The sequence below is a fragment of the Tyto alba genome, unplaced genomic scaffold (genome assembly GCF_018691265.1).
Source record: "Tyto alba isolate M040663 unplaced genomic scaffold, T.alba_DEE_v4.0 Super-Scaffold_8, whole genome shotgun sequence".
NCBI classification, from domain to species: Eukaryota; Metazoa; Chordata; class Aves; order Strigiformes; family Tytonidae; genus Tyto; species Tyto alba.
In genome coordinates this window covers 21419129-21443163 of record NW_024881329.1, presented here as the reverse complement: position 1 = coordinate 21443163, position 24035 = coordinate 21419129, and the positions used below count along the sequence as shown (strand labels likewise).

Genomic DNA, 24035 nt, shown 5'->3' with positions numbered 1-24035 from the left:
TGGGGGCAGTGGGGGGGACTGATGGCTGCTCCGTCAGGAGAAACCGCAGCACGTGGCTGCCCGCTCTGGCCGGGAGGAGAAGCAGGGGCTGCTGACGTCGGGGCCCTGTGCTAAATTCCGGCTGCAGGTCCTGGCTGCTGCTGGCCCCAGGTCCCTTCCAGCTTCAGGCCCCTGCCCTGGTCTGGGGATGCTGCCCTGGGGGGTGACAGCCCCCTGCTCCCCTGCAGCACAGACTTGGTCCCTCGTAGGGTGCCCCCGAGGAACCCCGGCAGAGGCAGGATGGGACCCCATGGGGCTCAGCAGGTACCACCAGCCCCAAACCTGCCTCTTCCTCTGGATCCCAGCACAGTCCTGCTCGCTGAGCAGCAGAGGGGGAGCCAGTGAGGTTGTAGAAAACCTGTTTATTTTATGAAAACATCTAGAAAAGAGCAGGTGTTGCAGCCCTTGGATCAAACAGGTCCCCGGGGGCACTGTGGGGCTGCAGGGGCTGTTCTGCAGCCCCATCCCCACGCAAGGGGCCCGTCCCCAAACCCTCCACCAGCACCGAGCTCCCGGTGCCAGCACCTCCCACCTCTGCACTAGGCTGGCTGCTTCCACAGGAAAGTCTGGATGGAGTCAGTGGGAGCCGTGGCCTCAATGAAGCCGACCTGTGGGTCAGAGATCCCGAAGGACACGTCCACAGGGGAGCTGTGGGGGTGGGAGAAGGGATGCAGGTCAGAGCGGGCAGCCAGGCTTCGAGTTGGGGCGCCGGGCTGAGCCACTCACCGGTTCAGGACCACCAGGACGATTGCACCATCGGGGCGCAGGAATGCTGAGTGCTCTAGGTCGCACCGGCGGCACTTCTTGGAGACAGCCAGCCCCACGCGCTGCGAGCCCTCGGGGATGAACTTGCTGCAGGGACAAGCAGGGTCTGAGCGTGGGGCCCGGGATGGTGGCTGGAGTCAGCAGCTCCTTGCCGGCCACCCCTGGCCCCGACCCACCTGAAGTGCCCCATGTGATAGAACATGGGCTGCTTGTAGAAGATGTCCTTGCTGCTGTCCACGATGATGGGGCTGTCCACGTAGTTCTTGCTCCAGTTGGGGCCCCCCTCCAGGTTCAGGGCCAGGTTCCAGTCGGTCCAGCCCGTCACGTAGTTGTTGAGGTTCTGCAGGGCAGGTGATGGCGCTGAGCTGCGGGCAGGCGCAGGGGGGTGGCCGGCGCATCAGTGGCCCCCACCAAGCCCTACCGTCAGGATGCTGTGGCTGTACTTGCTGCCACGGTCCCAGCCACCCAGCACCACCCTGGGCTCCCAGAAGTAGGAGCCGGTGGAGGCCTCTGTGGAGAGGAGGAAATAGTCTGGGAAGAGGTGATGGGTGATGGAGAGCGTGAGGTCGATGGGTGCCAGGAAGTCCAGGTACCAGTGGATGCCGATGCCGCTGATATAGCTGGCGGCCACAGGGTCTTTGAGAACCTGGCAGGAGAAAGGAGTCACCAGTGCACAGGGCTGGGAGAGCTGCTGTGGGGCTGGGAGAGCCGCTGTGGGAACTCACCACCTGGGCCCAGTAGGGCAGCATCACCCTCTGGTCGTCCAGGATGATGAGCTGGACGTTGCGGTGGGAGCTGTTGGCCAGTGCGGGGCCCAGGTCCCGCGCGATGAAGTCCCGCTGGTGCTCGGGGGAGAAGCCCAGACACTGGAAGGGGTAGAAGACAATCTCACCAGCCGTGGGCTCGTTCCCCGCTGTCACTGCCCAGAAGGTCAGGTTGTGCTTGGCGTATTCATCCAGGAACCTGCGCGCAGGGGCAGATGGTGAACAGCCCCGTCGCAGCAGCACCAGCCTTAGCCCCAGGCACGGTGACCCCAGCACCCGCTGTGCTCCCCTGGCCCCTCACCGGATGAAGTACTTGGCCCAGGCCTGGTGGTACTTGTCCCCAGGGCTGCCCTTCAGTGTCCCCCTCCCTGTCATCGCGCCGTTCGTCTTCATCCAGACCGGGGAGGTCCAGGGGCTGGCATACAGTGACAGCGGCCACTTGGCTACCTCCTGGGCTGCCCGGAGGATGGGGATCTGGGGACAACCGGGATGGCAGTGAGCTCCCCGTGTCTGCCCCAGTGATGGCATCGCAGGCGGCAGGACGAGTCCTCTCCCTCCCCATCAGCAAAAAGGTGCTCCCCTTCCCCAGCACAGCCCACCCGGGCTGCAAGTCCCAGTGCCTCGGGCTTGGCCTGTAGGACTCACCTTCATCCGTGTGTCCTCCTCTGTCAGGTTGAAGTGCTTCAGCTCGAAGTCACCCTCCGCATCAGCATAGGTGTACAGGCGGACGGAGAAGTCGGTGCTGGCCATGGGGACGCGCACGAGGTTGTACTCGATGCCTGGGGACAGGGTGGGTGGATGAGCATCCCTGGGGTGTATTCAGGGGGGTGCATCCCCCCGGCTTTCAGCAGCCTCCCAGCCCCTTGGTGTGAGTCTTAGCTGTCAGACCCCAAGCATGGGAGGCCAGACAGACCGGCCCCTCCACCCAGCAGCATTGCCCTGCTCCAGGCTCACCTTCCTCAGAAAAATAGGAACGAAGCAAGTGATTCTGGGCATCCTTGGACAGGGACTGGATGTTAATGGCAGCTGAGTCTGTGACAGAGCCACCAAAGCCCTTCACCTTCTGGTACCGCTGTGCCATGTCCAGGGTGAGATGGAAATCTGCGGGGGACAAACGCTGTCACAGCCACTGTGGAGGGACAGACTCTGTCTGCGCAGGCAGGTGTCTGGCCACAGCGGGTACCTGAGGTCTTGGCATTGCGCTGGAAGCTCCCCTCGCTGCGCTCCAGCCGTTTTCCGGCCTTGCTGCTCTCGTACTTGACGTAGGTGCCCGGCGCTGGCAGGACCACGGGGTCCAGCGTGTCGCAGTACACGGCGCTGCAGGCGCACACCAGTGAGCCGTGACCAAAGTCCCTGGCATCGCAGGGCCGGCCGCCTGCGGCGGGAGGAGAGACCAGGCAGGCACAAAAGGGCTGCGGCAAGACCCCAGCTCACCCCTTCAACCCACCACAGATGCCAAACCCGTGGCTTTGCTGCCCTAAACTGCTGAGCTCTGCAGCCCTCTGCTCTGGGGTCACAAGCCCAGCACTTACCTTCTGCCTGCAATGCTGCCTGCACCAGCAGCAGCCAGCCCAGGACGCCCATGCACCCAGGTCCCATGGCACCTCTGCTGCAGCGTGGCTTGTTCAGACGCTGACGGCAAGCACCAGAGCTGGGAGCGGGGTGGTGGGTGTCAGCAACCAGCTCCTCTTGCCCTGTCCCAGCCCTGCACAGGGACAGAGACAGCCCCAGCATCCTCCCACCCGGGAGCCTCAGGGAACATCAGCACCCGCTGCCAGGGCTGAGCCCCCCGCCGCCCTGCCCACTCTCCACAGCCCCAGCCCAGTTCTCGCCTTCCCTCCAGCCCCACCAGTGCCCACGGAGAGCTCTGGCCACATCCCAGCCGGGGGTGCAGCCCCCCAGGTGTGTACAACCCACCGGCCTGGCATTCCCAGCCGCCCACGCTGACTGTACCCAGCTGCTCAGTTCACTCCCATAGTCTCCCTCCCACTTCTTCTCCCTCCTTGCTCATCCTGTGTCTGTGCTGTGCCACGCCGTGCCGCTCCACGTGTCCCTGGGGCCTCCCAAGCTGCGGCTGGGAGCAAACACGCTCCCGACCCCACGAGCTTGCCCAGCCAGAGTATTTTGGGGCCCAAGTGCAGAGGGGTCCCACATGTCCCTGCTCTCTGGGGGTGCTCCCACCCTGGCCTGTCTTTCCCGTGACGCTGGGCAAGGAGCTTCTCGGGAGGCACTGGAGGAGCCACCTCCGTGCTGCAGGACCCCCATGCCAGGCTGCTGCCCCCGGGGCAAGGGGACATGAGGGTGGGATGGTGCCAGCTCGCTGCTCCCTAAGACTGTGGGGATGGGGACCGGGGTCAGGCGGGCTGTCCTGCACCCATTGCCTCTGCCCGGGGGCGATGCCCAGTGCTGCAGGCACGGCCTCAGCGTGGTCCTGCTGTCCGGAGCCATCCCTGTCCCCACTGGCCGATGAAGCCGCTCCGGACCCAGGGTACTCACCTGCTGACAGAAAAGCCTCTCGCTGCGTCTCCGCTGGGCCGGGGCAGCGGGGTGGTAGGACCTGCTTTCTGGCTGTGCGTGGTAGGAGGTGACAGCGTCTGGCAGAGCAGGAAAGGTGAGTCCCGGAGAGGTCAGCTCATGGGACTCTCTGCGTTTGAAGAGGAGCCCCGGGGATGATTTTGCAACCTCGCTCCAATGAGAGCTTTCAACACTCACCACAGCATTTGCAAAGCTTTCCTGAAACCTGTCCCAGTGGCCAGAGGGAAGCCAGAGGGGTGGGAGCCACCAAGCCCCCCAAGTGCCTCCATCATCCCAGACAGGACCCCTGGCAGCCACCTCCGCACAGCACGATGCTCCCCTCGCAAATAGCCCCACAGAGGGAGCCTTGTCTCCCCAGGACACCCTGTGCCCACCCGGGTGGCCCCGCTGGAGTTGTGTGGGTTGTGGGTGCTCGACCTCGAGTCCCACTTGGCAGTGGGTCAGCTTTGCCATGGGGCACAGGCAAGAGCCATCAGTGCTGCAGCTGTGCCCTGCTGGTGGCTGCACCAGCAACTTTCACCAGTAACCTCACCAGCAGCCAGCCACTGCAGGGACTGCACCCTGCTCCTCGCCCCCCCGCTCAGAAGATAATGGGTGCAGTGGGGGGGCTGTGTGTGCTGCCTGCCAGGGCCCCGCTCACCCCTGCTGTGGGGCTGTGTCCCCCACACCGAAGCCTCACGCCCGCAGCTGGGTTGGGTGGGGCAGACCGAAGTAGTTTATCATCTGCAAAACAAGCCTGGGCTCCACACCTTCTAATTGGGGATCCTGCCTAATTGCAAGCATCGGGAGAAACAGGAGGGGGGGCAGAGCCACAGGAGAGGCGGCATCTGCCCAGCCTGGCCCCTCTGTCCCCCTGATGCCACTCGTGTGCGTGGCCAGGGGGGCAGACCCTTGCTTGGGGACCGCAGCCCCTCACCCGGGGACCACTCCTCCTGCTGCAGGCCTGAGCAAGGACCCCCTGGCCCAGGCTGTGGCTGGCGGGGATGATGGGGATGATCCCTCCAGCCTCATCCCAGCCCCTCGCACCCGCTGCTGGGGATGTTGCATCCCTGTTTCCCCGTTAGCTCTTCAGCATGGAGGGCAGGTCCTCGCCCTGCGGCAGATGCGTTTCCAGATGGCCGGGGAGCACCGAGCCCGCCCGGAGGGGCTGTGCCGAAGTATTTCTCTGCACACGCGTCCCCGAGCGCTGCTGAACATCTGGGGGTGTGGGGCCGCGTACGCGTCGTCCCTGCGCGGCAATGCTTTGATGTACTCTTTGAGAAGCACAGGCAGCCCAGCTGCCATTCGGGCCAGTGCTGCCCAGGAACATCGATAAAAACACAGGACAGGCAGATGTGCTCTGCGAACAGTGCTGAGACAGAGCCTGGTGCCACCTTCACGCCGCACTCCAGGAAAACAGCTGTTAAACCTCTTTTTTTTTTTTTTTTTCCCTTTTTCCCCAACATCAGCAACTCCACAGCTCACACACAAGGGGAGTTTGCCAAGGAGCGCTCTGGCTTTCTCATTCCAGGACTTCAAAGATGCTGGTAATGTTCCCAAAGGCTGGAGCAAGCAAATACTGTAACCGGTATTTAAAGAGAGCAAACAGGATGGCCAGGTAATTGCAGGCTGCCAGCTCTATGTCGGCCACCACCAGAATAGAGGGGAGTCTGTCCGGAGGCCACACTAGCGGAGGGTGGCTGGATGCAGCCAGTGGCATGAGCTCTGGAAGAGATGGCATCATCCTAATTCGTCTGTGAGGTTTGGTAGATGGGGACACTGATGGAATTTACTCCGCCTTTTCTACAGTGTCTGCCCCAGTGCAAAGGACATTTTGATTTTAAAAGGGAAAAAAAAAAAAAAAAAAAGGCTGGGGAAAATCAACAGCACATATGAAACAAATCAAGAGCTGGCGAGCGGCTGAGGCTCCAGCTGCAGCGATAAACAAGGCAGCCACACGCGGGCCACGGGGATGGAGCCCTCCGGGGCACCCCTCGCTCTTCACCGCCTCTCCGAGGAAAACCGAGCGATTTCTGAGAGCATAGAGGAAACACTGACGGGTACGGTGCATACCGGAGGGAGCACGTCACGGCTTTACTTGGCGCCTGAGACACACGCGAAGGTTTCAAGGGAGCCACGTGTGGAAGCGTGGTCCAGGACACAGCGCAGCAGGAGCTTTCAGGGGGCCGGGGGGTGCCGGGGAGGGAGGAGGGAGGCTGGGAAGAACCAGCAGCTGCCCTGGTGAGACCCCAGTGCTGGGAGCACATGCAGCCTCTTGCACGGGGGCCCAACCCCTGGTCTATCCTGCACCCCCAAGCAGTAGGTCACCACTGTTGAAGGATGCTGGAAAGGGTGGGGGAAGAGCCGACCCCTGGAGACCCCCCCAGCCATTCGGCACCATCCCCAGCACTGCCCTGGCCATCACTGCTGGCGCCACAGGTAGGTCTGGATGGAGTGAGCTGGAGCCACAGTCTCGATGAAACCAACGTCAGGGTCCTGGATCCCGAACGGCACGTCCCAGCCAAACCTGGGGGACCAGAGGGGCTGAGAAGGTTGGCACGGCTGGTGCCAAGCATCCCCCCCGCATTCCCCCGGCCGGGCTGCCCCACTGACCTGTTGAGGACCACCAGGACGAGGGCCCTGTCGGGGCGCAGGACGGCCACGTGCTCCAGCTGACAGATGAGGCATCGGCAGCTACTGTGCAGCCCCACGCGCCGGGAGCCCTCGGGGATGAACTTGCTGCAGGGAGAGGAGCAGGAGAGGGATCGTGACCCCAGTCTCAGGCTGGCAGCAGCACCTGAGCCCCCCTGGCCCTGACCCACCTGAAGTGCCCCATGTGATAGAACATGGGCTGCTTGTAGAAGACGTTCTTGTTGCTGTCCACGATGACGGGGCTGTCCACGTAGTTCTTGACCCAGTTGGGGCCCCCCTGCAGGTCCAGGGCCAGGTTCCAGTCAGTCCAGCCAGCCACAAAGTGGTTCAGGACCTGGGCAGGAGGGGAAGGGGCTGAGCGGGGCTGAGCTGGGCCCCCAGCCCCCGGCAGGCAGTGCTGGGGGTGGGACGTACCTTCAGGATGCTGTAGCTGTAGTGGTCCCCTCGCTCCCAGCAGCCCAGGGACACAGAGAACCGGAGGGTGAGGAAGCCGCTGCAGGCCTCCGTGTAGAGAAGAAAATGGTCAGGGAAGAGCTTGTGGGTGGCCTCGAGGCTGCAGCGGGCTGGGACAATGCTGTCCAGGTACCAGTGAACCCCCAGACCAGCAACATAGCGGGCAGCGGTGGCATTGCCCAGTATCTGGGGGGGAGCAGAAGAGATGCCTCACACTGGGGTCACCAGCACCCTGAGCCCCACGGGGATGGACACATGGACCCCCACGTGCCAGCGGGGTCTCCTAGGGCCACCTGCCTCCCCTCTTGTCCCCTCCTGCCAGCAGTGCAGGCTCCCACGCCTGCAGGCCCCTTCAGCACCTGCACCCCAAGCAGAAAGCCACATGCAGCACCCCAAGGTGGTGCCGGCACCCTGCTGGGTTACAGAGCAATGGGTGTGCAGGGGCAGATGTGCCCCTGGGTGGGCTCCTTGCCCCCTACGGGGCTCCTGCTGCCGCCTGGTCCTCTCTCTGTATCCCTCTCCAGGGTGGTCTTGCACAATGGCCCTGCCTGGTCCCCAGGGTGCTGCCAGTTGGAGGTGAGGGAGGACGTGTTGCACCCTCCCCTGCAGCTCCAACCTCACTCGAGGCAGGGGCGGGAACACATTTTATTCTCTTTCCTTTAGTTTAAGGTAATTCCCACAAACGGCTCTTCAGCATTGCAAAGGATAAGCCGAATCAGCTGAAACTCTGCCTGGAGAAGGTGGTGGTGCACTGGCAGCGCCCCTGCGTGCTGCGCTGTGGGAATCCGGGACGCGGATGCCACCTCCCGTCCCTGCTTCAGCCAGGCACAGGCAGAGGTGGTTGCTACCAAATTAGCTGGCTCCATCTCCCTCTCTGGCAGACCTTACTTGCCTCCTGCTCTGTCTAGGGCTGGGAGCAGCTGTTGGCTTAATTTTCAGCTGAAGCCCAAAGGTTGGGTGGGACACGGAGCGGGGGGAGAGGAAGGAGCTGGGCAGGGTGGTGGGCTTTGCTCCTCACCACTTTGGCCCAGTGCGGGAGGTAGATGCGCTGGTCGTCCAGGATGATGAGCTGGGTGCGGTGGGGGCTGCGGGCCAGTGCGGGGCCCAGGTCTTGGACAACAAAGTCCCGCTGTTTCGCGGCGGTGAAGGCAATGGTAGGGAACTGGGTGGGCGTGAGGAGGGCTGCAAGGGGCTCGTTCTGCACTGTCACCGCCCAGAAGGTCACGTTGTGTTTGGTGTATTCGTCCAGGAACCTGGCGCAGGGAAAAGGGGGGCAAAGTCAGCCATGCCTGCCCACCCTCTGCCCACCCAACCTGCTCCCCAGCCCCCCCCTCAGCCCTCTGCCATCCTCCAGCATCCCAGCTCCAGGGGATGGTACTTGATGAAGTAGTTGGCCCAGGTCTTGTGGTATTTGTCCCCCGCCTGGCCCTTCAGCGTGCCCTTCCCACGGACATCCCCGTTAGTCTTCATCCAGGCTGGGGTGGTCCAGGGGCTGGCGTACAGCGACAGTGGCCGCCTGCTCATGGCTGAGGCTCGGTGCAGGAGGGGGATCTGCAGGAAGGGGCAGAGGGACCGGCTCAGCTGTAGCTGCGGCCCCCTGAAATCACACAGCCCAGCGTGGGTGGAAGGGGAGCACTCAAGGGACCTCAGTGGGAAATGGCAGCCTGCGAGCACCACCCCATGGCACAGCGCCCCGGCTCCACAGCCTGCCAGCGCCAGCTGGAATGCGTCAGGACATGCCCCGGAGGAGGTGCCAGCTCCCACGGGCTGTCCCCGTGCACCCTGCCACTGTGTGTGCAGCACAGCAGCACCCTGGTCATGGGGGACCCTGCACACGCAGGAGCTCTGGTGGGAGAGGGGACAAGGGGCTGATGGCAGTGGCTTCAGCCTCCCACCTTCATCTTCACGTCCTCTTCTGCCAGCCTGAAGTGCTTCAGCTCGTAGTCGTAGGGGACATCGTCATAGCTGTAGGGGCGCACGGAGAAGTCGCTGCAAGCCATGGGGAGCCGGATGAGGTTGTACTCAATCCCTGTGGAGCAGGAAAGGCATCAAAAGGCACCGGAGCAGGCGCCCAGGTGATGGGTGTCCCTGCAGCAGGGACCAGTGCAGCTGCCTTTGGGGACCCTGCGAGCCACCCCATGCTGCTGGTGCCCTCACTGCTCACCGCTCTCAGAGAAGTACGAGCGCAGCAGGTTGTCCTGGGCTGGTTGTGACAGCCCCAAGATGTTCAGGGCAGCAGCGTCAGAGAGGGACCCGCCAAAGCCCTTCACATGCTGGTACAGTACGGAGACGTTGAGCGTCAGCAGCAGCCCTGCGAGGGAGACCCTGAGTCAGTGCGCGGTGCCTGGGGGTCCTGCGGTGGCACTTGCCACCCACCCAGCTGCAGCGGGTACCTGGGGCGCGCAGGCTGCGCTGGAAGCTCCCCTCGCTGCGCTCCAGCCGCTTGCCGGCCTTGCTGCTCTCGTACTTGACGTAGGTGCCCGGTGCCGGCAGGACCACGGGGTCCAGCGTGTCGCAGTACGTGGCGTTGCAGACGCACACCATGGCATCGCGGCCAAAATACTTGGGGCTGCAGGGCTGGGCACCTGGGGCGGGGGGGCACGGGCAGGGTGAGGGCAGCTGCCGGCTCGGGGACGCGTCCCTGCCAGAACTCTCCTGCCTGCCCCCGGGGTGCTCCCGCTGCCCCCGCGCTCTGCACCCCGTCACGTCCCCAGGCACCCCAGTTCTTGCGCTCACCCAGGCTCCTGACCCTGTCCCAGGGCACCCCAGCCGTGCCGTCCCATTGCCACCCCCGCAACGTCCCTGTGCTCACCTGCAGCCCAGGGCACTGTCTGCAGCAGCAGCCAGCCCAGGATGCTGACAGCCCCCATGGCCCCTCCGTGTCCCCCCAGCTCCAGTGGGTCCTGGGGAGCAGAGCCTGCGGGTGGGGGCACCCTCAGCCAAGGCAGGCGTGGGTGCAGGAGGGGCTGGAGGAACAGGCTGTGCTCCCCGGCTGGATCAGCGCTGTCTCCGCTCCTCCTTCCACTGCTGGGAAGCTCCTGCCACACGGTCCATCCTGCCCCCCTGCAGAGACCCTTGCCTTGCAGGGAGGTGAGGTGGGTCCATCCCCCCCCCAGGATCCCACAGCCCCCCCCCCTCCTCCACCCCGGCTGCTCCCTGACCTGTGCTGCTGCCAGCCCTCCTCCTCCTCCTCAGGCAGCTCCAGCCTCCCCACCTCGCCTTTACAGGGAGCTGCTTCAAGACCTCCCTCTGCAGCACACCCTCTCCCACCCCCACAGCTCCTCCTTGCTCTCCTCCTGGCCCGTACCTACTCCCGGTCTTGGACCCGGACCATTGCACATCTCCTCGCTGCAGGGCCAGAGGTGGGGAACACCAGGTCCCCCTCACCTTCCACTGCCGTGCAAGGGTGTCAGCCCCCAGCGAGGAGAGGCGAGAACATCATGCTGGCAGCTCTGGCCACTCAAAAGACCCCACCAGCACAGGAATATGCAGCATGGGGCAGCTCTGAGAACTCACTACAATGCCACGAAGGAAGAACTGATTTCTTTATTCTGTCAGGCAGGGTCTGGATGAATCCCTGGAAGCACAGCAGAGCCCACAGGCAGGCTCACAGGCGCTGCTGGCTGTCCTGTTAATGAGCTCTAACAGCACCTTGGGTGATTTACCCCTGCCCATCACCGTGGTTCCCCCATTCCCCACGGGGAGGGTCCAGGACCCCCAGGTAAGGGTGGCAAACGTGGCTGCATGACCCGGTGCCACAAAAGGATCCATCAGGTGCAGCCACACAGGAGCTGGAGCTGCTGCCATGCCCTGCCCAAGCCTTTTTCATTGCTCGCCCCACATCAGCACACACCATGGAAGGCAGCAGCAGGAGCAGCAAGCTGGCAAGTACCCCACACCCTGAACGGGCAGGGTTGCGCTCTGGCCCCCTGCGCCGGCAGCCAGGGCTGCACTGTCGAGCCAGACCCACAGAGGGGAACCCACCACGCCGACACCAGCTGTGCCAGGGGCAGAGCCTCTGCTCCTCTGCCTGGTGACAAACTGCTCCGGGGGTGATCCCTGCTCCTTCAAGAGCAACCCTCCCAGTCCAAAGAGACAGGGCTGAACTGGGTCGGCTCACCTAAGCACACGGGCACTGCTGGGTTCTGGTCACGTTGCCCAGGACATGTCCGCTCACATAGACACACGTGCACGCACTGTCCTGGGTTTGAGTGAGTGGTGGGTTTTTTTGGTAGCAGGGGAGGGGGCTATAGGGGTGGCCTCAACATCTCTCCGCAGGGGTGGCCCAGCGGGACAGAGAGCAGCCAGCTCCCAGCCACTGCTCCTCCTGCCCAAAAGCATTGAACACCAGGGCTCGGAATTTCCCTCCACAGGGTTAAACCACTCCGTCAGCTCTCCCTCTCCAGGTGGAGCAGCACTTCATGGCCAATTTTCTTCTCTCTGGCATATCAGATGCAGCTGTGGGGCAATTCAATTCATCAAAGTTCCTCCTACCCTCCAGCACTGCCCTGACATGATCCCACGCCTCCACCTGACATGTGGGGCCGAGCCACGGGGCACCCAGGCCAACTGCCATGGGGAAGGGGCAGATGGGGCTGGGCAGCCCCCAGTTACAATTCATGGGGCAAACAGGCAGCCCCAGAAGGAAACTCTTGGCCTGGTCCCTCTGCCCTGTGGGTCTCCCACCCCCAGCTGTGACTAACGTGTCAGCCGGCTGCTACACCCAGGGCTAATAAGCCCCAGTTTTGGGGAGGGGTTTATAGGTCAGCCCCTGCTGCCCCACAGCGATCAGCTTCCTCCTGGACACCTGGGATGCTCCATACACCCTCTTTTGGGGTCCAGCCCGGCCTGACCACAGCTGGCTCGGGTTCCCACAAGCCTCCACAGCTCCCGGGAGCAAAAACACCGTGGAGGCTGCTGAAGCTTGTCCCTACCAACACAGGCTGATAAGAGCTTCCTGCTGAGCAGGAAAAGTGAGACCCAGGGGAAGGGCAACGCCTCAGCACAGAGTGGGTGGCACAGGAGATGCTGAGCAGCCCCACTAAATCCTCTGAAATCCGCTTCTTGCTGCCGATCCCAGAGCAGGGTTTTTCTCAGGGTGGTTGCAGACCTGCCCTGCAGCAGGCAGAGCAGCCTGGGTGGTGACTTTTGTCCCTTAGCCAGGCCACTGGGGATGGGGACCATGGGAACAGGGAGCTGGGGCTGAGCTGCCTGTATGGGTAGCACGGCTCCAAAAGCATCAGTGCCAAAGTGGGAGGCGAGTGTGCAGAGCCTTGCCGCAGCATCGTGGCAGCAGCTCAGGCTCCAGGGTCCTGCCAGGCAGCTGGACCTCAGCCCTAAGCACAGGGAGACCTGGCCCTTGCTGGCGGTCACTGGTTCCAGGCTAGCTGCTGGGGGTGGGGGGTTCCCATCCTCCCAGCCCCAGCAGCCACGAGTCAGTGTGCACCCCAAAATGAGCCAACGCTTTGCACAAGAATTAATGAGCCAAGCCCAGTGACGTTGAAGGATTCGCCCCCTCTCCATTAAACTCAGAGCGCGTCAGTCCTTCAAAGGCGAGCAGAGCACAGGGACGAGGGCACATGTCCCAAGATGATTCAGCATCCGGCCATCAGCTTTTAGTACCGGAGCCAGTAAAAGGTCGAAGGAAGCTGGTAAGTAAGAACCTGGGAAGGAAGCAGCAGGTGGAGGAGCAGTCCTGCACCCGGGCGCAGGGATGCTGGAAGTGGGATACTGGGAGCGGGGCTTGCTGGTGCTGCGATCCTGGAGAAATATTTCCCTCTTGTGGACAAACACAAACAGCCTCCGGGCAGGAGCCGGATGCTCCGGCCCCTCCGCACAGATTTGGGCATCCCCCCCCTCCCAGGGTTGGGGATCGCAGGGCTCCTGCCCCAGAGCAGCATCCTGGTGACACCGCAGTGTGGGATGTGCCAGCCTCCCAGAGTGACCCTGTCACACACTTCCCCACCACCCCGGGCGCTGCTGGAGTCACCACAGGGCTGTGCCCGGCCCACGCAGCATCACTGCTGTCAGCATCCTCAGGCCGCATCCCGCCTGCCTCGACCTGGCTGACCCGGATCAGCCCAGCAGCCGTGGCCTCCCTTCCTCACCCTGCCGCAATCGTGATCTCCCTGCCCTAATCCTCTGCTCAGCAACACCCTCCAAGCTCTCCAGCTCCTTCCTGGGTGTGCCCATCTCAGCACCCACTCCTGGCCCCGTGCCTGCTTGCTCAAGCTGCCCCAGCTCCACGGCGGGTGCTGAGCCCCTGGTGCACCCACATCGCAGTGGGGACCGCTCTGCCCCATCCCTGCATGGGACAGCACACCCCAGGGCAGGGCTGCTGCAGCCGGGCCGGCATCCCTCTCCCTGCAAAGCCCCAGGAGCTTTGCCACTGCTCTGACCCCATCCAGAGCTGGCTTGTACCCTGAACCCACCATGCTGGTTCTGCCTCCAGCCCCGATCTCGGGGAGCACCCCAAGATGTGATCCACACACCTTCCCAGCCCAGCACCGGGCTGCAAGTGGCTCCATTTTAGCAGGAAAAGCACAGAAAGCTGAAGCTCAGCCGTGGTCCCTCCCCAGGGTTCCACCAAGGCAGGTGTCCAGGCTTTTCACCTCGGCTCCTGCTCCAGGACTCAGAGCGTCTGTGTGCAGGGTAAATCCTGAGCTGCCTGCCAGTTCCTAAACCTGCCCGCAAAGGCAGTAGGAGAGCACCCAAGGCTTGGCTCAGGGCCCTGTCAGGCAGCAACTGCTTGAAACTGGGAGCAGACCAGTGCCTGGAGCACCTCCCTGACAGAGTAAGTCCCACTGCGAGTTGTCAGGGCAGGAGGGGATCAGGAGGGTGGGCAGGGAGAGCGGCCACCCTGGGAGGGCTCCAGGTGCTCTAATGCTGCTCTTGGGACTCCTGTAGGCTCTATGCCCAGCCGGCACCCAGCCACAGTGCCTGGGAGCAGGGGAGGGACCTGGACGTTTCTCTTCCAGCGGCAGACATCAAGGCAACATCAGCATTTAATGTCAGAGCGTCAGAAAAAAGCGTTCACAGCCTGTGGCATCTCCCTCCCGAGGGGCACCGGTGCCCCTGGCCCTCCTGCACACGCACAGCGCTCCCCGGCCCAGCTCGCCCGAGCACTCGGCTCCATCGCTGTGCAGACGAGTGGTGAGCCGCCTCCTCTGTGCCCCCAGGGCCGAGCCTGCAGGCAGTGTGGGGCTGCTCTCCCGGCCTGGCTCAGTCCAGCCATGGGCGTCCCAGCCCCGTCACTGCCGCTGCCACAGGTAGGTCTGGATGGAGTTGGCTGGAGCCACGGCTGTGATGAGGCCGACCGTATCAGCCAGCCCGAAGGTTACGTTCTGCAGGGACCTGGAGGGTGAGGAGCAGCGGGGTCAGATCCGCAGCACCAGTGCACCAGGATGGGGTCCCATGCCTGGAGCCCAGGGCTGCGTTGCTCACCGGTTCAGAACCACCACCACCACGGCACCGTCGGGGCGCAGGAAAGCCGTGTACTCCAGGTCCGTCTTCTTGGACTCTTTGGAGGCGACGAGCCCCACACGCTGGGAGCCCTCGGGGATGAACTTACTGCACAGGCATGAGCAAGGAGCAACCCCAGGAAGAGAGTCAGACCCCAGAAGAGCTCCCATCCCAACAAGCTGCTACTGCAACCATGAAGCTGGAGTCCAGGCAGCTGAGAGAGGGTTGAGGGGCCACGACCCACCTGAAGTGCCCCATGTGATAGAACATGGGCTGCTTGTAGAAGATGCCTTCGCTGCTGTCCACAATGATGGGGCTGTCCACGTAGTTCTTGACCCAGTTGGGACCCCCCTCCAGGTCCAGGGCTATGTTCCAGTCAGTCCAGCCGGCCACAAAGTGGTTCAGGTTCTGCAACAGGACAGCCCAGACTTCTGCCCAAGCAGTGGCGTGCCAATGGGAGAGGGAGTGTGCCAGGAGCCCTCTCCGGGGCCCACCGTGCAGGGGGGACGCGGGGGCCTCACCATCAGGATGCTGTGGCTGTACTGGTTCCCCCGGTCCCAGCAGCCCAGGATCACATCCCTCTCCCAGAAATGGGCCCCAATGCACGCCTCCGTGGCCAGGATGAAGTAGTCGGGGAAGAGCTCGTGAGTGGGCACCACCGTGTCCTGTATGGGACCAATGAAGTCAAGGTACCAGTGGATGCCGATGCCGTGGACATAGCGAGCAGCCTCTTCATCCTCCAGGACCTGGCAGGGAGAAAAGTCAGTGGCCACCGGTGCCTGGGGGGCAGAGCCAGTGCCCCAGCCCTCACGCCGTGGGACTGAGCGGCTGAGCCCTCCATGGGGACATGCTGTGCCAGCAGGACTGGGGCTCTGCCCTGGCTCCTCATGCTGGCAGACCCCACACCACACTCACCACTTTGGCCCAGTGCGGGAGGTGGAGCCGGTTGTCGTCCAGGATGATGAGCTGGATGTCGCGGTGGGAGCTGTTGGCCAGTGCAGGGCCCAGGTCCCGTATGATGAAGTCCCGCTGCTGCTCGGCCGTGAAGCCCAGGCACTGGAAGGGGTAGTTGTTGATCAGCCCCGCCGAAGGCTCATTCTCTGCCGTTACTGCCCAGAAGGTCAGGTTGTGCTTGGCGTATTCATCCAGGAACCTGGGCACAGGGGAAAGAGGTGACCCACAGCACCTCCCCAGCGCCACCGCTGAGGATCCCCTCCTGAGTATCCCCCCCGTCCCCTCACCCCCAGCGCTCTTTACCGTACAAAGTAGTTGGCCCAGGTCTTGTGGTACTTGTCCCCTGCCTGCCCCTTCAGTGTGCCCTTCCCCACAAACGACTCGCTGGTCTTCATCCAGGTCGGGGAGGTCCAAGGGCTGGCGTACAGCGACAGCGGTTGCTTGCTCATGGCCAAGGCTCGGTGCAGGAGGGGGATCTGCAGGAAGGGGCAGAGGGACCACCTGAGCTGAGCTCCTGCACTGCCCCCACGTCCCACCCTGCTCCCTCCTGCCGCTCACTTTCAGCTTTGTGTCCTCGTCTCGCAGGCTGAAGTGGGTGAGATCGTAGTCGAAGGGAACGTCGTCATAGGTGTAGGCATGGAGGGAGAAGTCACAGCTGGCCATAGGGAGCCGGACGAGGTTGTACTCCAGCCCTGCAGAGTGGGGTGGGATGGGTGGGCAGTGGGACAGGACGTCTCCAAGCCCTGCTGGTGCCCAGGCAGAGGCCCGCAGGGTCCCCATCACCATCCCTTCCTCCTCTCCTGATGTTCTCACCTTCCTCAGAGAAGTACGAGCGCAGCAGATGATCCTGAGCTGTCTCCGGAAGGGAAAAGACGTTCATGGCAGCCGCATCAGTGACAGAGCCACCAAATCCCTTCACCTTCTGGTACCGCTGTGTCATGTCCACAGTCAGGACAAGATCTGCAGGGAGGGGAGCCAGTGTGGCGGCGGGTCGCAGGCAGGGTCTGCCCCGTCTCTGCCCAGCTGCAGCGGGTACCTGGGGCGCGCAGGCTGCGCTGGAAGCTCCCCTCGCTGCGCTCCAGCCGCTTGCCGGCCTTGCTGCTCTCGTACTTGACGTAGGTGCCCGGTGCCGGCAGGACCACGGGGTCCAGCGTGTCGCAGTACGTGGCGTTGCAGACGCACACCATGGCATCGCGGCCAAAATACTTGGGGCTGCAGGGCTGGGCACCTGGGGGGCGGGGGGGCACGGGCAGGGTGAGGGCAGCTGCCGGCTCGGGGACGCGTCCCTGCCAGAACTCTCCTGCCTGCCCCCGGGGTGCTCCCGCTGCCCCTGCGCTCTGCACCCCGTCACGTCCCCAGGCACCCCAGTTCCCGCACTGCCCCCAGCCCCCCAGACACCCTCACCTTGCCGCCGGCCCCGCGCTCACCTGCGGCCCGGTGCACGGCCTGCAGCAGCAGCAGCAGCCAGCCCAGGGCACCAACGGCCCCCATGGCCCCTCCACGTCCCCCCGGGGATCCCGTGAGTGGCGGCGGCACCGCTGAAGTCTCTGGTCCCGGTGGCACCCCGAGCTCGTCCCGGCCGCACTGGCTGCCCGACCTTTCCCGCAGCACCGGGTCAGCTGCCGGCCTCGCCTTTAAGGGCGCCCGGGCCTTCCCGTCCCGCCCACGCCCGGGGGCGCCGGTGCGGCTCCGGTACTGGGCGGGCCGGGGCCCGGTTGGGCAAGACAGCGGGCACGGGGCCGGCTCTGCCGCCTCGACGGTAACGGGGCCGCAGACCCAGGGGGAGCCGCACGGGTGGCGGGCACGGCCCCGGCTCCCCCCGCCCCCCAGTTCCCGACCCACCGGAGCCGCCACCGGGATCGCAGGCGCCCCGCCCCGCCGGTCACGTGATCGGTCAGCTGACACCGCCCTCCCCGTTCCCTTCCCCCCCCCCCACCTGCCGCCCCCTCCGTTCCCCCGGCGCCACCGGCCCCACGGCCCCGGGCGGGCGGCCACCACCTTTATTCGGTCTGTAGCGAGGGGCAGCGCGGCTGGGAACGCCGCGGGCCCGGCCCCGGGGGGAGCCAGGCAGGAGCCGGGTCACGGCCAGCGCAGGGGAGCGGGGACGGGGCTGAGGACAGGCACGGCCAGGGTAGGGGGACAGGGCAGGGGACGAGCCTGGCCAGCACAGGGCATGGGCACGGCCGATGCGGGGGACAGGCATGGCCGTCCCGGGTTACAGGCACGGCTGGCACAGGGGACGGGGCAGGGGACAGGCACGGCCAGCGCGGGAGGGGACAGGCGCAGCCATCCCAGGGCACAGGCACGGCGGGCACAGGGGCAGGCACAGCTGGCACGGGGGACAGGGCAGGGGATGGACATGGCCATCCCAGGGGACAGGCACGGCGGGCACACGGGCAGGCACAGCCGGCACGGGGGACAGGGCAAGGGATGGACATGGCCATCCCAGGGGACAGGCACAGCTGGCACAGGGCAGGGGACAGGCACGGCCAGCGCAGGGGACAGGTATGGCCATCTTGGCCCCCCAGCAGACACCCCAGGGGACCAGCCCCTCGCCCTGGCCCCGCCTGGGGAAGGGGCGCAGGAGGCCCCAGGGCAGTGGCGCAGGGACCCAGCCCTGCTGGAGCAGCAACAATGTCTGAGCAATGTCCGAGGGCCCTGGCCCAGAGTGGGACCCCCTTCTCCACACCGGGGCACAGGGAGGGTCCCTGCGGAGGCTGTGCCGCGGGTGGGGGGGTGCACCATCAGAGGACACTCTCCTTGCAGGTCCCGCTGAGGCTCCGTGGGCGGCCGCGCTCCAGCCGGCGGGCAGACAGGAGTCGTCGCAGGGACGAGGTGGAGCTCAGATCCCCGCAGCTCTGCAGGTGGATGCCTTCATGGGGACGCTCTGCTCCCGACCAGGCGCTCCAGGGAACCTGCAACCCCCCGGGGACAGGCTTCAGCCTCGTGGCTGGCATCCCTGCCCACAGCACCCCACGCTCTGGGGGCAGCCAGGCAGGCACAGAGGGCAGGGGTGGCAGGGGATGGTGTGTGCATCACGCACATACGCTGGCAGTGAGGATGGGCTCATTCCCGCCAGGGCTTCCCGGGCCGTGCAAGGCCTCCAACATCCCATGAGCTGATGCCAGGATGTCCCAGCATCTGCTGCAGGGCTGTGGTGACTCAGGGGCAAAGCCAAAGCTGTTGCGACACTGCACGATTTTCCCGATTGTCCCACTCATGCCTACAGTGGGGACCGTGCCAAGGAGGGCTGGGCAAGGACAGGGCTGTAGGAAGGAGGCTCTGCCTGAAGGCAGGGTGCTGACACCATGAAGTGCACGGCATGGGAGCAGAGACCCTGGAAGGGCCAGTGTGGAGATGCTGGTGGGGACTGGAGGGAGAGAGGATGGGGCTCCCTGGGAAGGAGGAGCTGCTCCTGTCCCCTGGGGCACCGTGGCTGCTGGAGCCCACCTGCTTGTGGCGCTGGGAGCTGTGCCCAGGCACTTCCACGCCAGCTGCCGGGCTGCGCTTGGGCCTCTGCAGGAACCTGGCCACCAGCCCACGGGTGCCCCGGCAGACCTTGAGGTCCCCCAGCGAACGGGTGGTTGTCTTCGACAGCTGCTGTGTCACCTTCTTGGAGGGCAGCAGCTTGCTCTTCCCCACCGAGCTGGCCCGGAGCAGCGGCGGGGAGTCACAGTGTGAACGGCGGAGCAGGCAGGCCTCCGAGCACAGCCCTGCGGAGACACCACGTGAGATGCCGGGATGCTGGTCCTGATGGGACCTGTCCCCACAGCCCCTGGAGGTCCTGCTGTCTCCCCTCCCCAGCCGGTGGGGACGGTACCACTGCAGGTCTCCACTGCCCCAGACCCAACGGGGTGATTCTGATCCCCAAAGGGCTACAGAAACACTCCCCCCACCTCTTTGTATAGCCCAGTACATCCCAGCACCCTGACCTGTATCCGCAGAGGAGTTGGACACGGTGTCCTCCAGTGCTTTGGTATAAAGTACTTCCCTGAAATCTGCTGGGAGCAGAAAGAGTGCTCAAGCTTTGGCAGCACCCCGCACCACTGTGAGGACCCCCAACACCAGCTCGGGCAACACAACCCCGGCTCCTCCCGGCCCAGCAGACCCCACCTGCTCTCCCCATTCCCCAGGTGCAACCGCCCACCTCAGACCAGCTCTAATCCCGCCTGGCCACAGAGAAACGTGGCCAAAACCTGCTGGCTGCACCGGACAGACACTGCTGCGCGCACGTCCCCATCCCAGATGCCAATGCCACCTACCAGCATGGCTGGCCATCAGGACACCGGGGTCACTGTGCGACCTCACGAGCAGGCGCTGGCTCAGCCCCGGGGCCGGGGATGAGGGGCAGGAGGTCTCGCTGTTGCGCCGTGGGTGGCAGAGGCGCCCGGTGCTGGGCCCCGCAGAGCGGCCACCCCCGCGCCCCTGCAGCGAGCTCTTCTCCTTGAGCCGCACCTCAGGGAAGCAGGGGCCGATGCAGCGGGCCAACCCCTCCAGGCGATTGCAGCTGTGGGTGACGGCTCCCCCCACCAAGATGCCATTGTGGCCAGGCTCCGCCGTGGAGCAGGAGTAGGAGCGCTCCCCCCGCACCCGGGGCTGGGGTGTCTCCTCGAAGGGCCCCTGTAAGCCCAGCGTGGGGCTGCGCGCGTGGTGGCTGCACTGCACGCAGTCCACGCTCAGGCAGTAGTCCGCACGGCTGCGCTGGATGGAGCGGAAGAGGACGTAATCGACGGAGCGCATGGAGCCCTGCAGCTCCAGGAGGCACGAGTCCTCCGAGGGGCTGCTGTCCCCGGGGATGTCCATGATCTCAGACATGATCAGGGACCCGCTGTCCATGGACACTGCAAGGAGCGGGCGCGAGTGAAGAGCGGCTAGGAAGGGCCGGTCCCCCCGCGGCCCCTCTCCCGTCCCACCGATGCTCCAGCCCAAGGTGCGCCGATGAGGCACGCTCACCTTCTCCGCTGAGCACGATGGAGGGGACGCGGTCGCAGGTGCAGGCGTGCGAGCCGTCCGTCAGCTGCGAGTCAAACAGGGTGGCCTGTGGGACAGCGCGGTCAGGGCACAGGCAGAGCAGGAGCCCAGCCCTGCCTCATCATCCCTTGCCCGCAGCCCCCCGTCTCCCACCTGGCTGTCTCCCCTCAGCCCCATCACGGTCTCATACGAAGGGGGGAAGTCAGTTGGGTAGAGGGGCACAGGGCTGTCCATGGAGCCGTTGTAGGTGATGCTGCAGAATCAAGAGCCGAAAAGCCATGTCGGGTGGGACAAGCCCTGCTTGGGGGGCAAACAGGCTCCTGCGCCATGGTGGCCCTGCTCCACCAGCCTTGCTCCCGGCTGGGTACCTCTGCGCATCGGTCTCGGAGCTGCAGGTGTACTCAGGTGGGTAGTAGGGGGGTGGCGGCACCGGGGGCACAAACTCCTCAAAGTCCATCATGCTCTGCAGAAAGGTGTCGGGGGGGGACGTGCATTCCAGCGTCACGGAGCTCGAGCGCTGGGGGACCAGCTGCAAGGAGAGGGGAGGAGGGAGATTTGGGACCCCCTACCCAGAGATTCAGCAAGGGAAGCGTGTTCTGAGCCTTAATCCACACCTGGCTTGGGCCAGGTCCTGCCCTGGCACCCTAGATTCCACCCCCCATCCTGGGAGTGCTGCCCCCCAGCCCCATCTGCTCCCGGGCCAAGGCTTGGACTCACCACATGAACAATGTCGAGGGAGAAGATCTGGATGCAGCACACAACAGCAGAGAGCGTGCAGATGATGGTGGAAAAGATGGTCAAGCCACAGACGCTGAAGAGGAGGTCCTGGGGAGGAGTGGGGTGAGCTGCAGACACCCACAAAGCATGGCAGGGTGCACGGCCACTCCCCAGGGAGCCTTTGTTGTCGTTCCATTCCACGCCCCCCCCCCCAGGTCCCCCACCTTGAGCGCCATGCGGATGCTCCGGCAGTCGGGGTTGGGGAACATGGTCAGCATCTCGCTCTGCCGGCTGCAGGAGGCTGGGGGGGGCTCCAAGTGGGCCTGGCAGCAGATACACGAGTCCCTGTCCTGGGGACAAGGAACACTGGTGAGGGACCTTCGGATGCCACACTCTCCCCTGAGAGCCACCAGTGCAGCCTGCCACCAGACCCCTGCTCCACAGCTCCCCATGTCCCCAGAGCCCTGCAGCCAGGGATGAGCTGCGCTCCATCGCCGAGGTGCACTGTGGCACCCCCTGGCCAGCCTCACCCTCTCACAGGCCTCCAAAGACTTCACCAGCTGCGCGTTCTGACAGGACAGGATGGACCCAGCGAGGCTCAGCATGACGCCCAGCACCGACAGCAGCGTGAAGAAGGTGATCTGCAGCGGGGAGGAGAGGGGCTGCCAGGGGGGCAGGGCTGCAGAGCAGGGAGCCGACACATGCGGCTGCACATCTGGGGGCACGTGGGGCTGCTTGGCCCCCCCCCTCATGCTGCCCTCCCCATCCTGGCTCCCTGCCCCCCCCTCCAACACCTACCACCAGGGTGAGCGGCCGCTTCCAGGAGACGATGCCGATGAGCCCTGACAGCGCCAGCTGCAGATGCACAAGCCCAGGGGTGAGGGTGGGGAGGGGGTGTCTGCCAGACAGCGGGGCTCAGAGCAGCCCCCGCCTTCGGGCAAAAGCCCCCCCAGCCCTTCGGGCCCAGAGCCAGCCCAGGAGCAGCAGGGCCGTAGGGGCAGCCCCGGCACTGCAAGCTAGGAGAAACTGCTGATTCAGGGCACTGGAGAGCCTGGGGACTGCAGGCAGCTCCGTGTCGGGCAGCAAACGCAGGCCAGGATCCATGCCGCAGGGTCCTCACGGGGGACCTAGGGTCTGCCGGGGTCCTGCCCTCACCCCACATACGTGGTAGGCAGAGCATCCCGCCGCTCAGCTCGGGAGCAGGGCAGGGCTGCACAGTCCCCCGCCCTGTCACCACTGCAGCACCCCACACCCCCTTCCCTGCCCGAGGCTGCATAAACCTGCTCAGCGTTTGTCCGGAAGCGTGGCACCTCAGTGTTCACAGCCTGGATAGCCCCCTGCACCGCTCTGGGGGTCCCCATCCCTCACAGAGTCACCCTGAGGGAACCCTCAGGATTCTCCCACAATGCACCATGGCAGCCACAGGCAGAGGGTGGGGGAGCAGCGGGGCTACACACCCCTGGGACCAGTGGCAAATTCAGCATCCAGGGAGCTGTATGGACCCGGCAGAGCAGGTCAGTGCCAGGCCCCTCCACACACCGCCCCAGCCCCAGACTCACCGAGAAGCCGGCCCAGGACGGGCAGGAGTGCCGGATCTTGCTGGAGGGTGTGATGGTGGCTGCCACCAGGCTGAAGGTGACGATCAGGACACCCAGGATCACTTGGATGAAGCCCAGCACCAGCAGGATCTGCAGCCAGGTCCGCTGGACGCGGAGGTGGGTGAGGCTGCGAGACGTGCGGCCGGTCAGCGAGCGGCTGGAATCGCTGGGGGAGGGCATGGCTGCCCCGGGGCGGGGGACACGGGGGGGCAGCCGGCCCCAGAGCCCCGGGGCAGGCGGCAGCACCGCGCCGGGACGGGGCCGACCCGGGGGAAGCAGGAATGGATGCTCTGCGGGAACGGGCCGGGCTCCACCTTTCGCCTCCCGAGGGATGCTGACGGCGGCTCTTTCCTGCCCCCCGGGTGGGGTGCTCGGGGCAGCGCCCACAGCCACGCGGGACCCGCGGCCGCCAGAAGCTCCGCGGGTTGTCCTGGGAACAGAACCAGCCTCACCGGTACCTTCGCATCCCGGCCGGAGAGCCGGCCTAGAGCTGCCGGCCAAAGGCAGAGCACGGCCCCGGGGCTTCCTCCTCTCTCGCCGTCCCTGGAGCGCCGGGCCCCCGCCGGGGGATCATGCTGCCCTGCGGAGGCCGAGAACCGCCGCCCAGGACGCGGTGCCCGGGCCTGGCCGCCGGCCCCCGGGACAGCGCCGGGAGGCGGGAGCCGCAGGCCGGGCAGCGGGCGGGGGTCCGGCCACCGCCCAGGAGCATCCTCCGCGGGGGGGGGTGGGGGGCGGGCGCAGGGGCCGGAGCTCCCGCGGAGCGGGGTGATGGTGCGTGTGGGGGTCCCGCTGCCAGGAGCGACCCCAGCACGGGGCTACCGGCGGGCTCGCCGCCCCGCTCCCCCCAGCCCCCGCGCCGCGGGACGCCCGGGCGGCAGGATGCTGCGCGGAGCGCGGCCGAGCATCACCTTCCCCTTCCCCCACCCCCCCCCCCCGCCGAGCCCCGGCGGCGGCCTCCGGGCTCCCCGCTCGGCCGGGGCCGCAGCCCGGTGGCCGCGCCCGCGGCAGGAGGCGGAGCGGGCGCTGCCGAGGCGCAGGGCAGCTCCGGGAAGGCTCCCGCAGCCGCCCGCACCGGGGCCGCCCCTGCGCGGCACGCCGGGAGCTGTAGTCCGACCCTCCCGCTCCCCTGGGGCAGCGCACGGAGACG

At 65.4% G+C, this 24035-nt stretch overlaps 4 protein-coding genes across 9 annotated transcripts; all 4 read right to left on the bottom strand.

The window, feature by feature from the left end:
* Positions 1–384: 384 nt before the first annotated feature.
* Positions 385–4170, bottom strand: LOC104366657 (lysosomal acid glucosylceramidase). Its single transcript, XM_032985469.2, has 11 exons — positions 4065–4170; positions 3101–3219; positions 2752–2943; positions 2523–2669; positions 2214–2347; positions 1870–2042; positions 1530–1767; positions 1226–1450; positions 981–1144; positions 766–891; positions 385–687 (listed from the first exon to the last, which is right to left on the bottom strand). The coding sequence occupies exons 2-11, from the start codon at positions 3165–3167 to the stop codon at positions 579–581; spliced, it is 1575 nt and encodes a 524-aa protein (XP_032841360.2). The 5' UTR covers positions 3168–3219; positions 4065–4170; the 3' UTR covers positions 385–578.
* A 1982-nt stretch (positions 4171–6152) lies between these two features.
* On the bottom strand, positions 6153–10384 carry LOC104366019 (lysosomal acid glucosylceramidase). 3 transcript variants are annotated; one of them, XM_032985424.2, is made up of 11 exons: positions 10349–10384; positions 10000–10104; positions 9581–9772; positions 9352–9498; positions 9083–9216; positions 8566–8738; positions 8206–8440; positions 7149–7373; positions 6905–7068; positions 6696–6821; positions 6153–6626 (listed from the first exon to the last, which is right to left on the bottom strand). In XM_032985424.2, the coding sequence occupies exons 2-11, from the start codon at positions 10055–10057 to the stop codon at positions 6407–6409; spliced, it is 1674 nt and encodes a 557-aa protein (XP_032841315.1). In that variant the 5' UTR covers positions 10058–10104; positions 10349–10384; the 3' UTR covers positions 6153–6406. The 3 variants fall into 3 exon arrangements, with proteins under 3 accessions (XP_032841315.1, XP_032841316.1, XP_042641081.1); XM_032985425.2 differs by having other exon boundaries at positions 10000–10250; positions 10349–10369; XM_042785147.1 differs by having other exon boundaries at positions 6412–6609; positions 10000–10250; positions 10349–10369.
* Positions 10385–14173: 3789 nt separating this feature from the next.
* Positions 14174–17474, bottom strand: LOC122152381 (lysosomal acid glucosylceramidase-like). Its single transcript, XM_042785670.1, has 10 exons — positions 17030–17474; positions 16639–16830; positions 16416–16562; positions 16161–16294; positions 15906–16078; positions 15564–15801; positions 15170–15394; positions 14893–15056; positions 14631–14756; positions 14174–14540 (listed from the first exon to the last, which is right to left on the bottom strand). Exons 1-10 carry the CDS (start codon positions 17091–17093, stop codon positions 14438–14440), a joined length of 1566 nt encoding a protein of 521 aa, XP_042641604.1. The 5' UTR covers positions 17094–17474; the 3' UTR covers positions 14174–14437.
* A 113-nt stretch (positions 17475–17587) lies between these two features.
* FAM189B (family with sequence similarity 189 member B) lies at positions 17588–23934 on the bottom strand. Of its 4 annotated transcripts, none has more exons than XM_042785640.1 (13): positions 23341–23934; positions 22850–23015; positions 22089–22145; positions 21821–21931; positions 21515–21640; positions 21291–21398; positions 20942–21102; positions 20727–20826; positions 20556–20640; positions 19865–20443; positions 19535–19603; positions 19053–19315; positions 17588–18517 (listed from the first exon to the last, which is right to left on the bottom strand). In XM_042785640.1, exons 1-13 carry the CDS (start codon positions 23352–23354, stop codon positions 18347–18349), a joined length of 2010 nt encoding a protein of 669 aa, XP_042641574.1. In that variant the 5' UTR covers positions 23355–23934; the 3' UTR covers positions 17588–18346. The 4 variants fall into 4 exon arrangements, with proteins under 4 accessions (XP_042641574.1, XP_042641575.1, XP_042641572.1 ...); XM_042785641.1 differs by having other exon boundaries at positions 23347–23934; XM_042785638.1 differs by having other exon boundaries at positions 22850–23934.
* Between the last annotated feature and the right edge of the window lie 101 nt (positions 23935–24035).

Coding starts and splice junctions, on each gene's coding strand:
- LOC104366019 (XM_032985424.2), bottom strand. CDS start 10,057: ATGGGGGCTGTCAGCATCCTGGGCTGGCTGCTGCTGCAGACAGTGCCC. Junction 9,499..9,580: donor GCGCAGCCTGCGCGCCCCAG/GTACCCGCTGCA, acceptor TCTCCCTCGCAG/GGCTGCTGCTGACGCTCAAC. Junction 7,069..7,148: donor ACAGCTACAGCATCCTGAAG/GTACGTCCCACC, acceptor CCTCCTGCCCAG/GTCCTGAACCACTTTGTGGC.
- LOC104366657 (XM_032985469.2), bottom strand. CDS start 3,167: ATGGGACCTGGGTGCATGGGCGTCCTGGGCTGGCTGCTGCTGGTGCAG. Junction 2,670..2,751: donor GCGCAATGCCAAGACCTCAG/GTACCCGCTGTG, acceptor TGTCCCCCGCAG/ATTTCCATCTCACCCTGGAC. Junction 2,043..2,213: donor AGGAGGACACACGGATGAAG/GTGAGTCCTACA, acceptor GGTTGTCCCCAG/ATCCCCATCCTCCGGGCAGC.
- LOC122152381 (XM_042785670.1), bottom strand. CDS start 17,093: ATGGGGGCCGTTGGTGCCCTGGGCTGGCTGCTGCTGCTGCTGCAGGCC. Junction 14,757..14,892: donor TATCACATGGGGCACTTCAG/GTGGGTCGTGGC, acceptor ATGCCTGTGCAG/TAAGTTCATCCCCGAGGGCT. Junction 14,541..14,630: donor GTGGTGGTGGTTCTGAACCG/GTGAGCAACGCA, acceptor CTCACCCTCCAG/GTCCCTGCAGAACGTAACCT.
- FAM189B (XM_042785638.1), bottom strand. CDS start 23,068: ATGCCCTCCCCCAGCGATTCCAGCCGCTCGCTGACCGGCCGCACGTCT. Junction 20,641..20,726: donor GGCTGAGGGGAGACAGCCAG/GTGGGAGACGGG, acceptor GCTGTCCCACAG/GCCACCCTGTTTGACTCGCA. Junction 19,604..19,864: donor CCTGATGGCCAGCCATGCTG/GTAGGTGGCATT, acceptor TTCTGCTCCCAG/CAGATTTCAGGGAAGTACTT.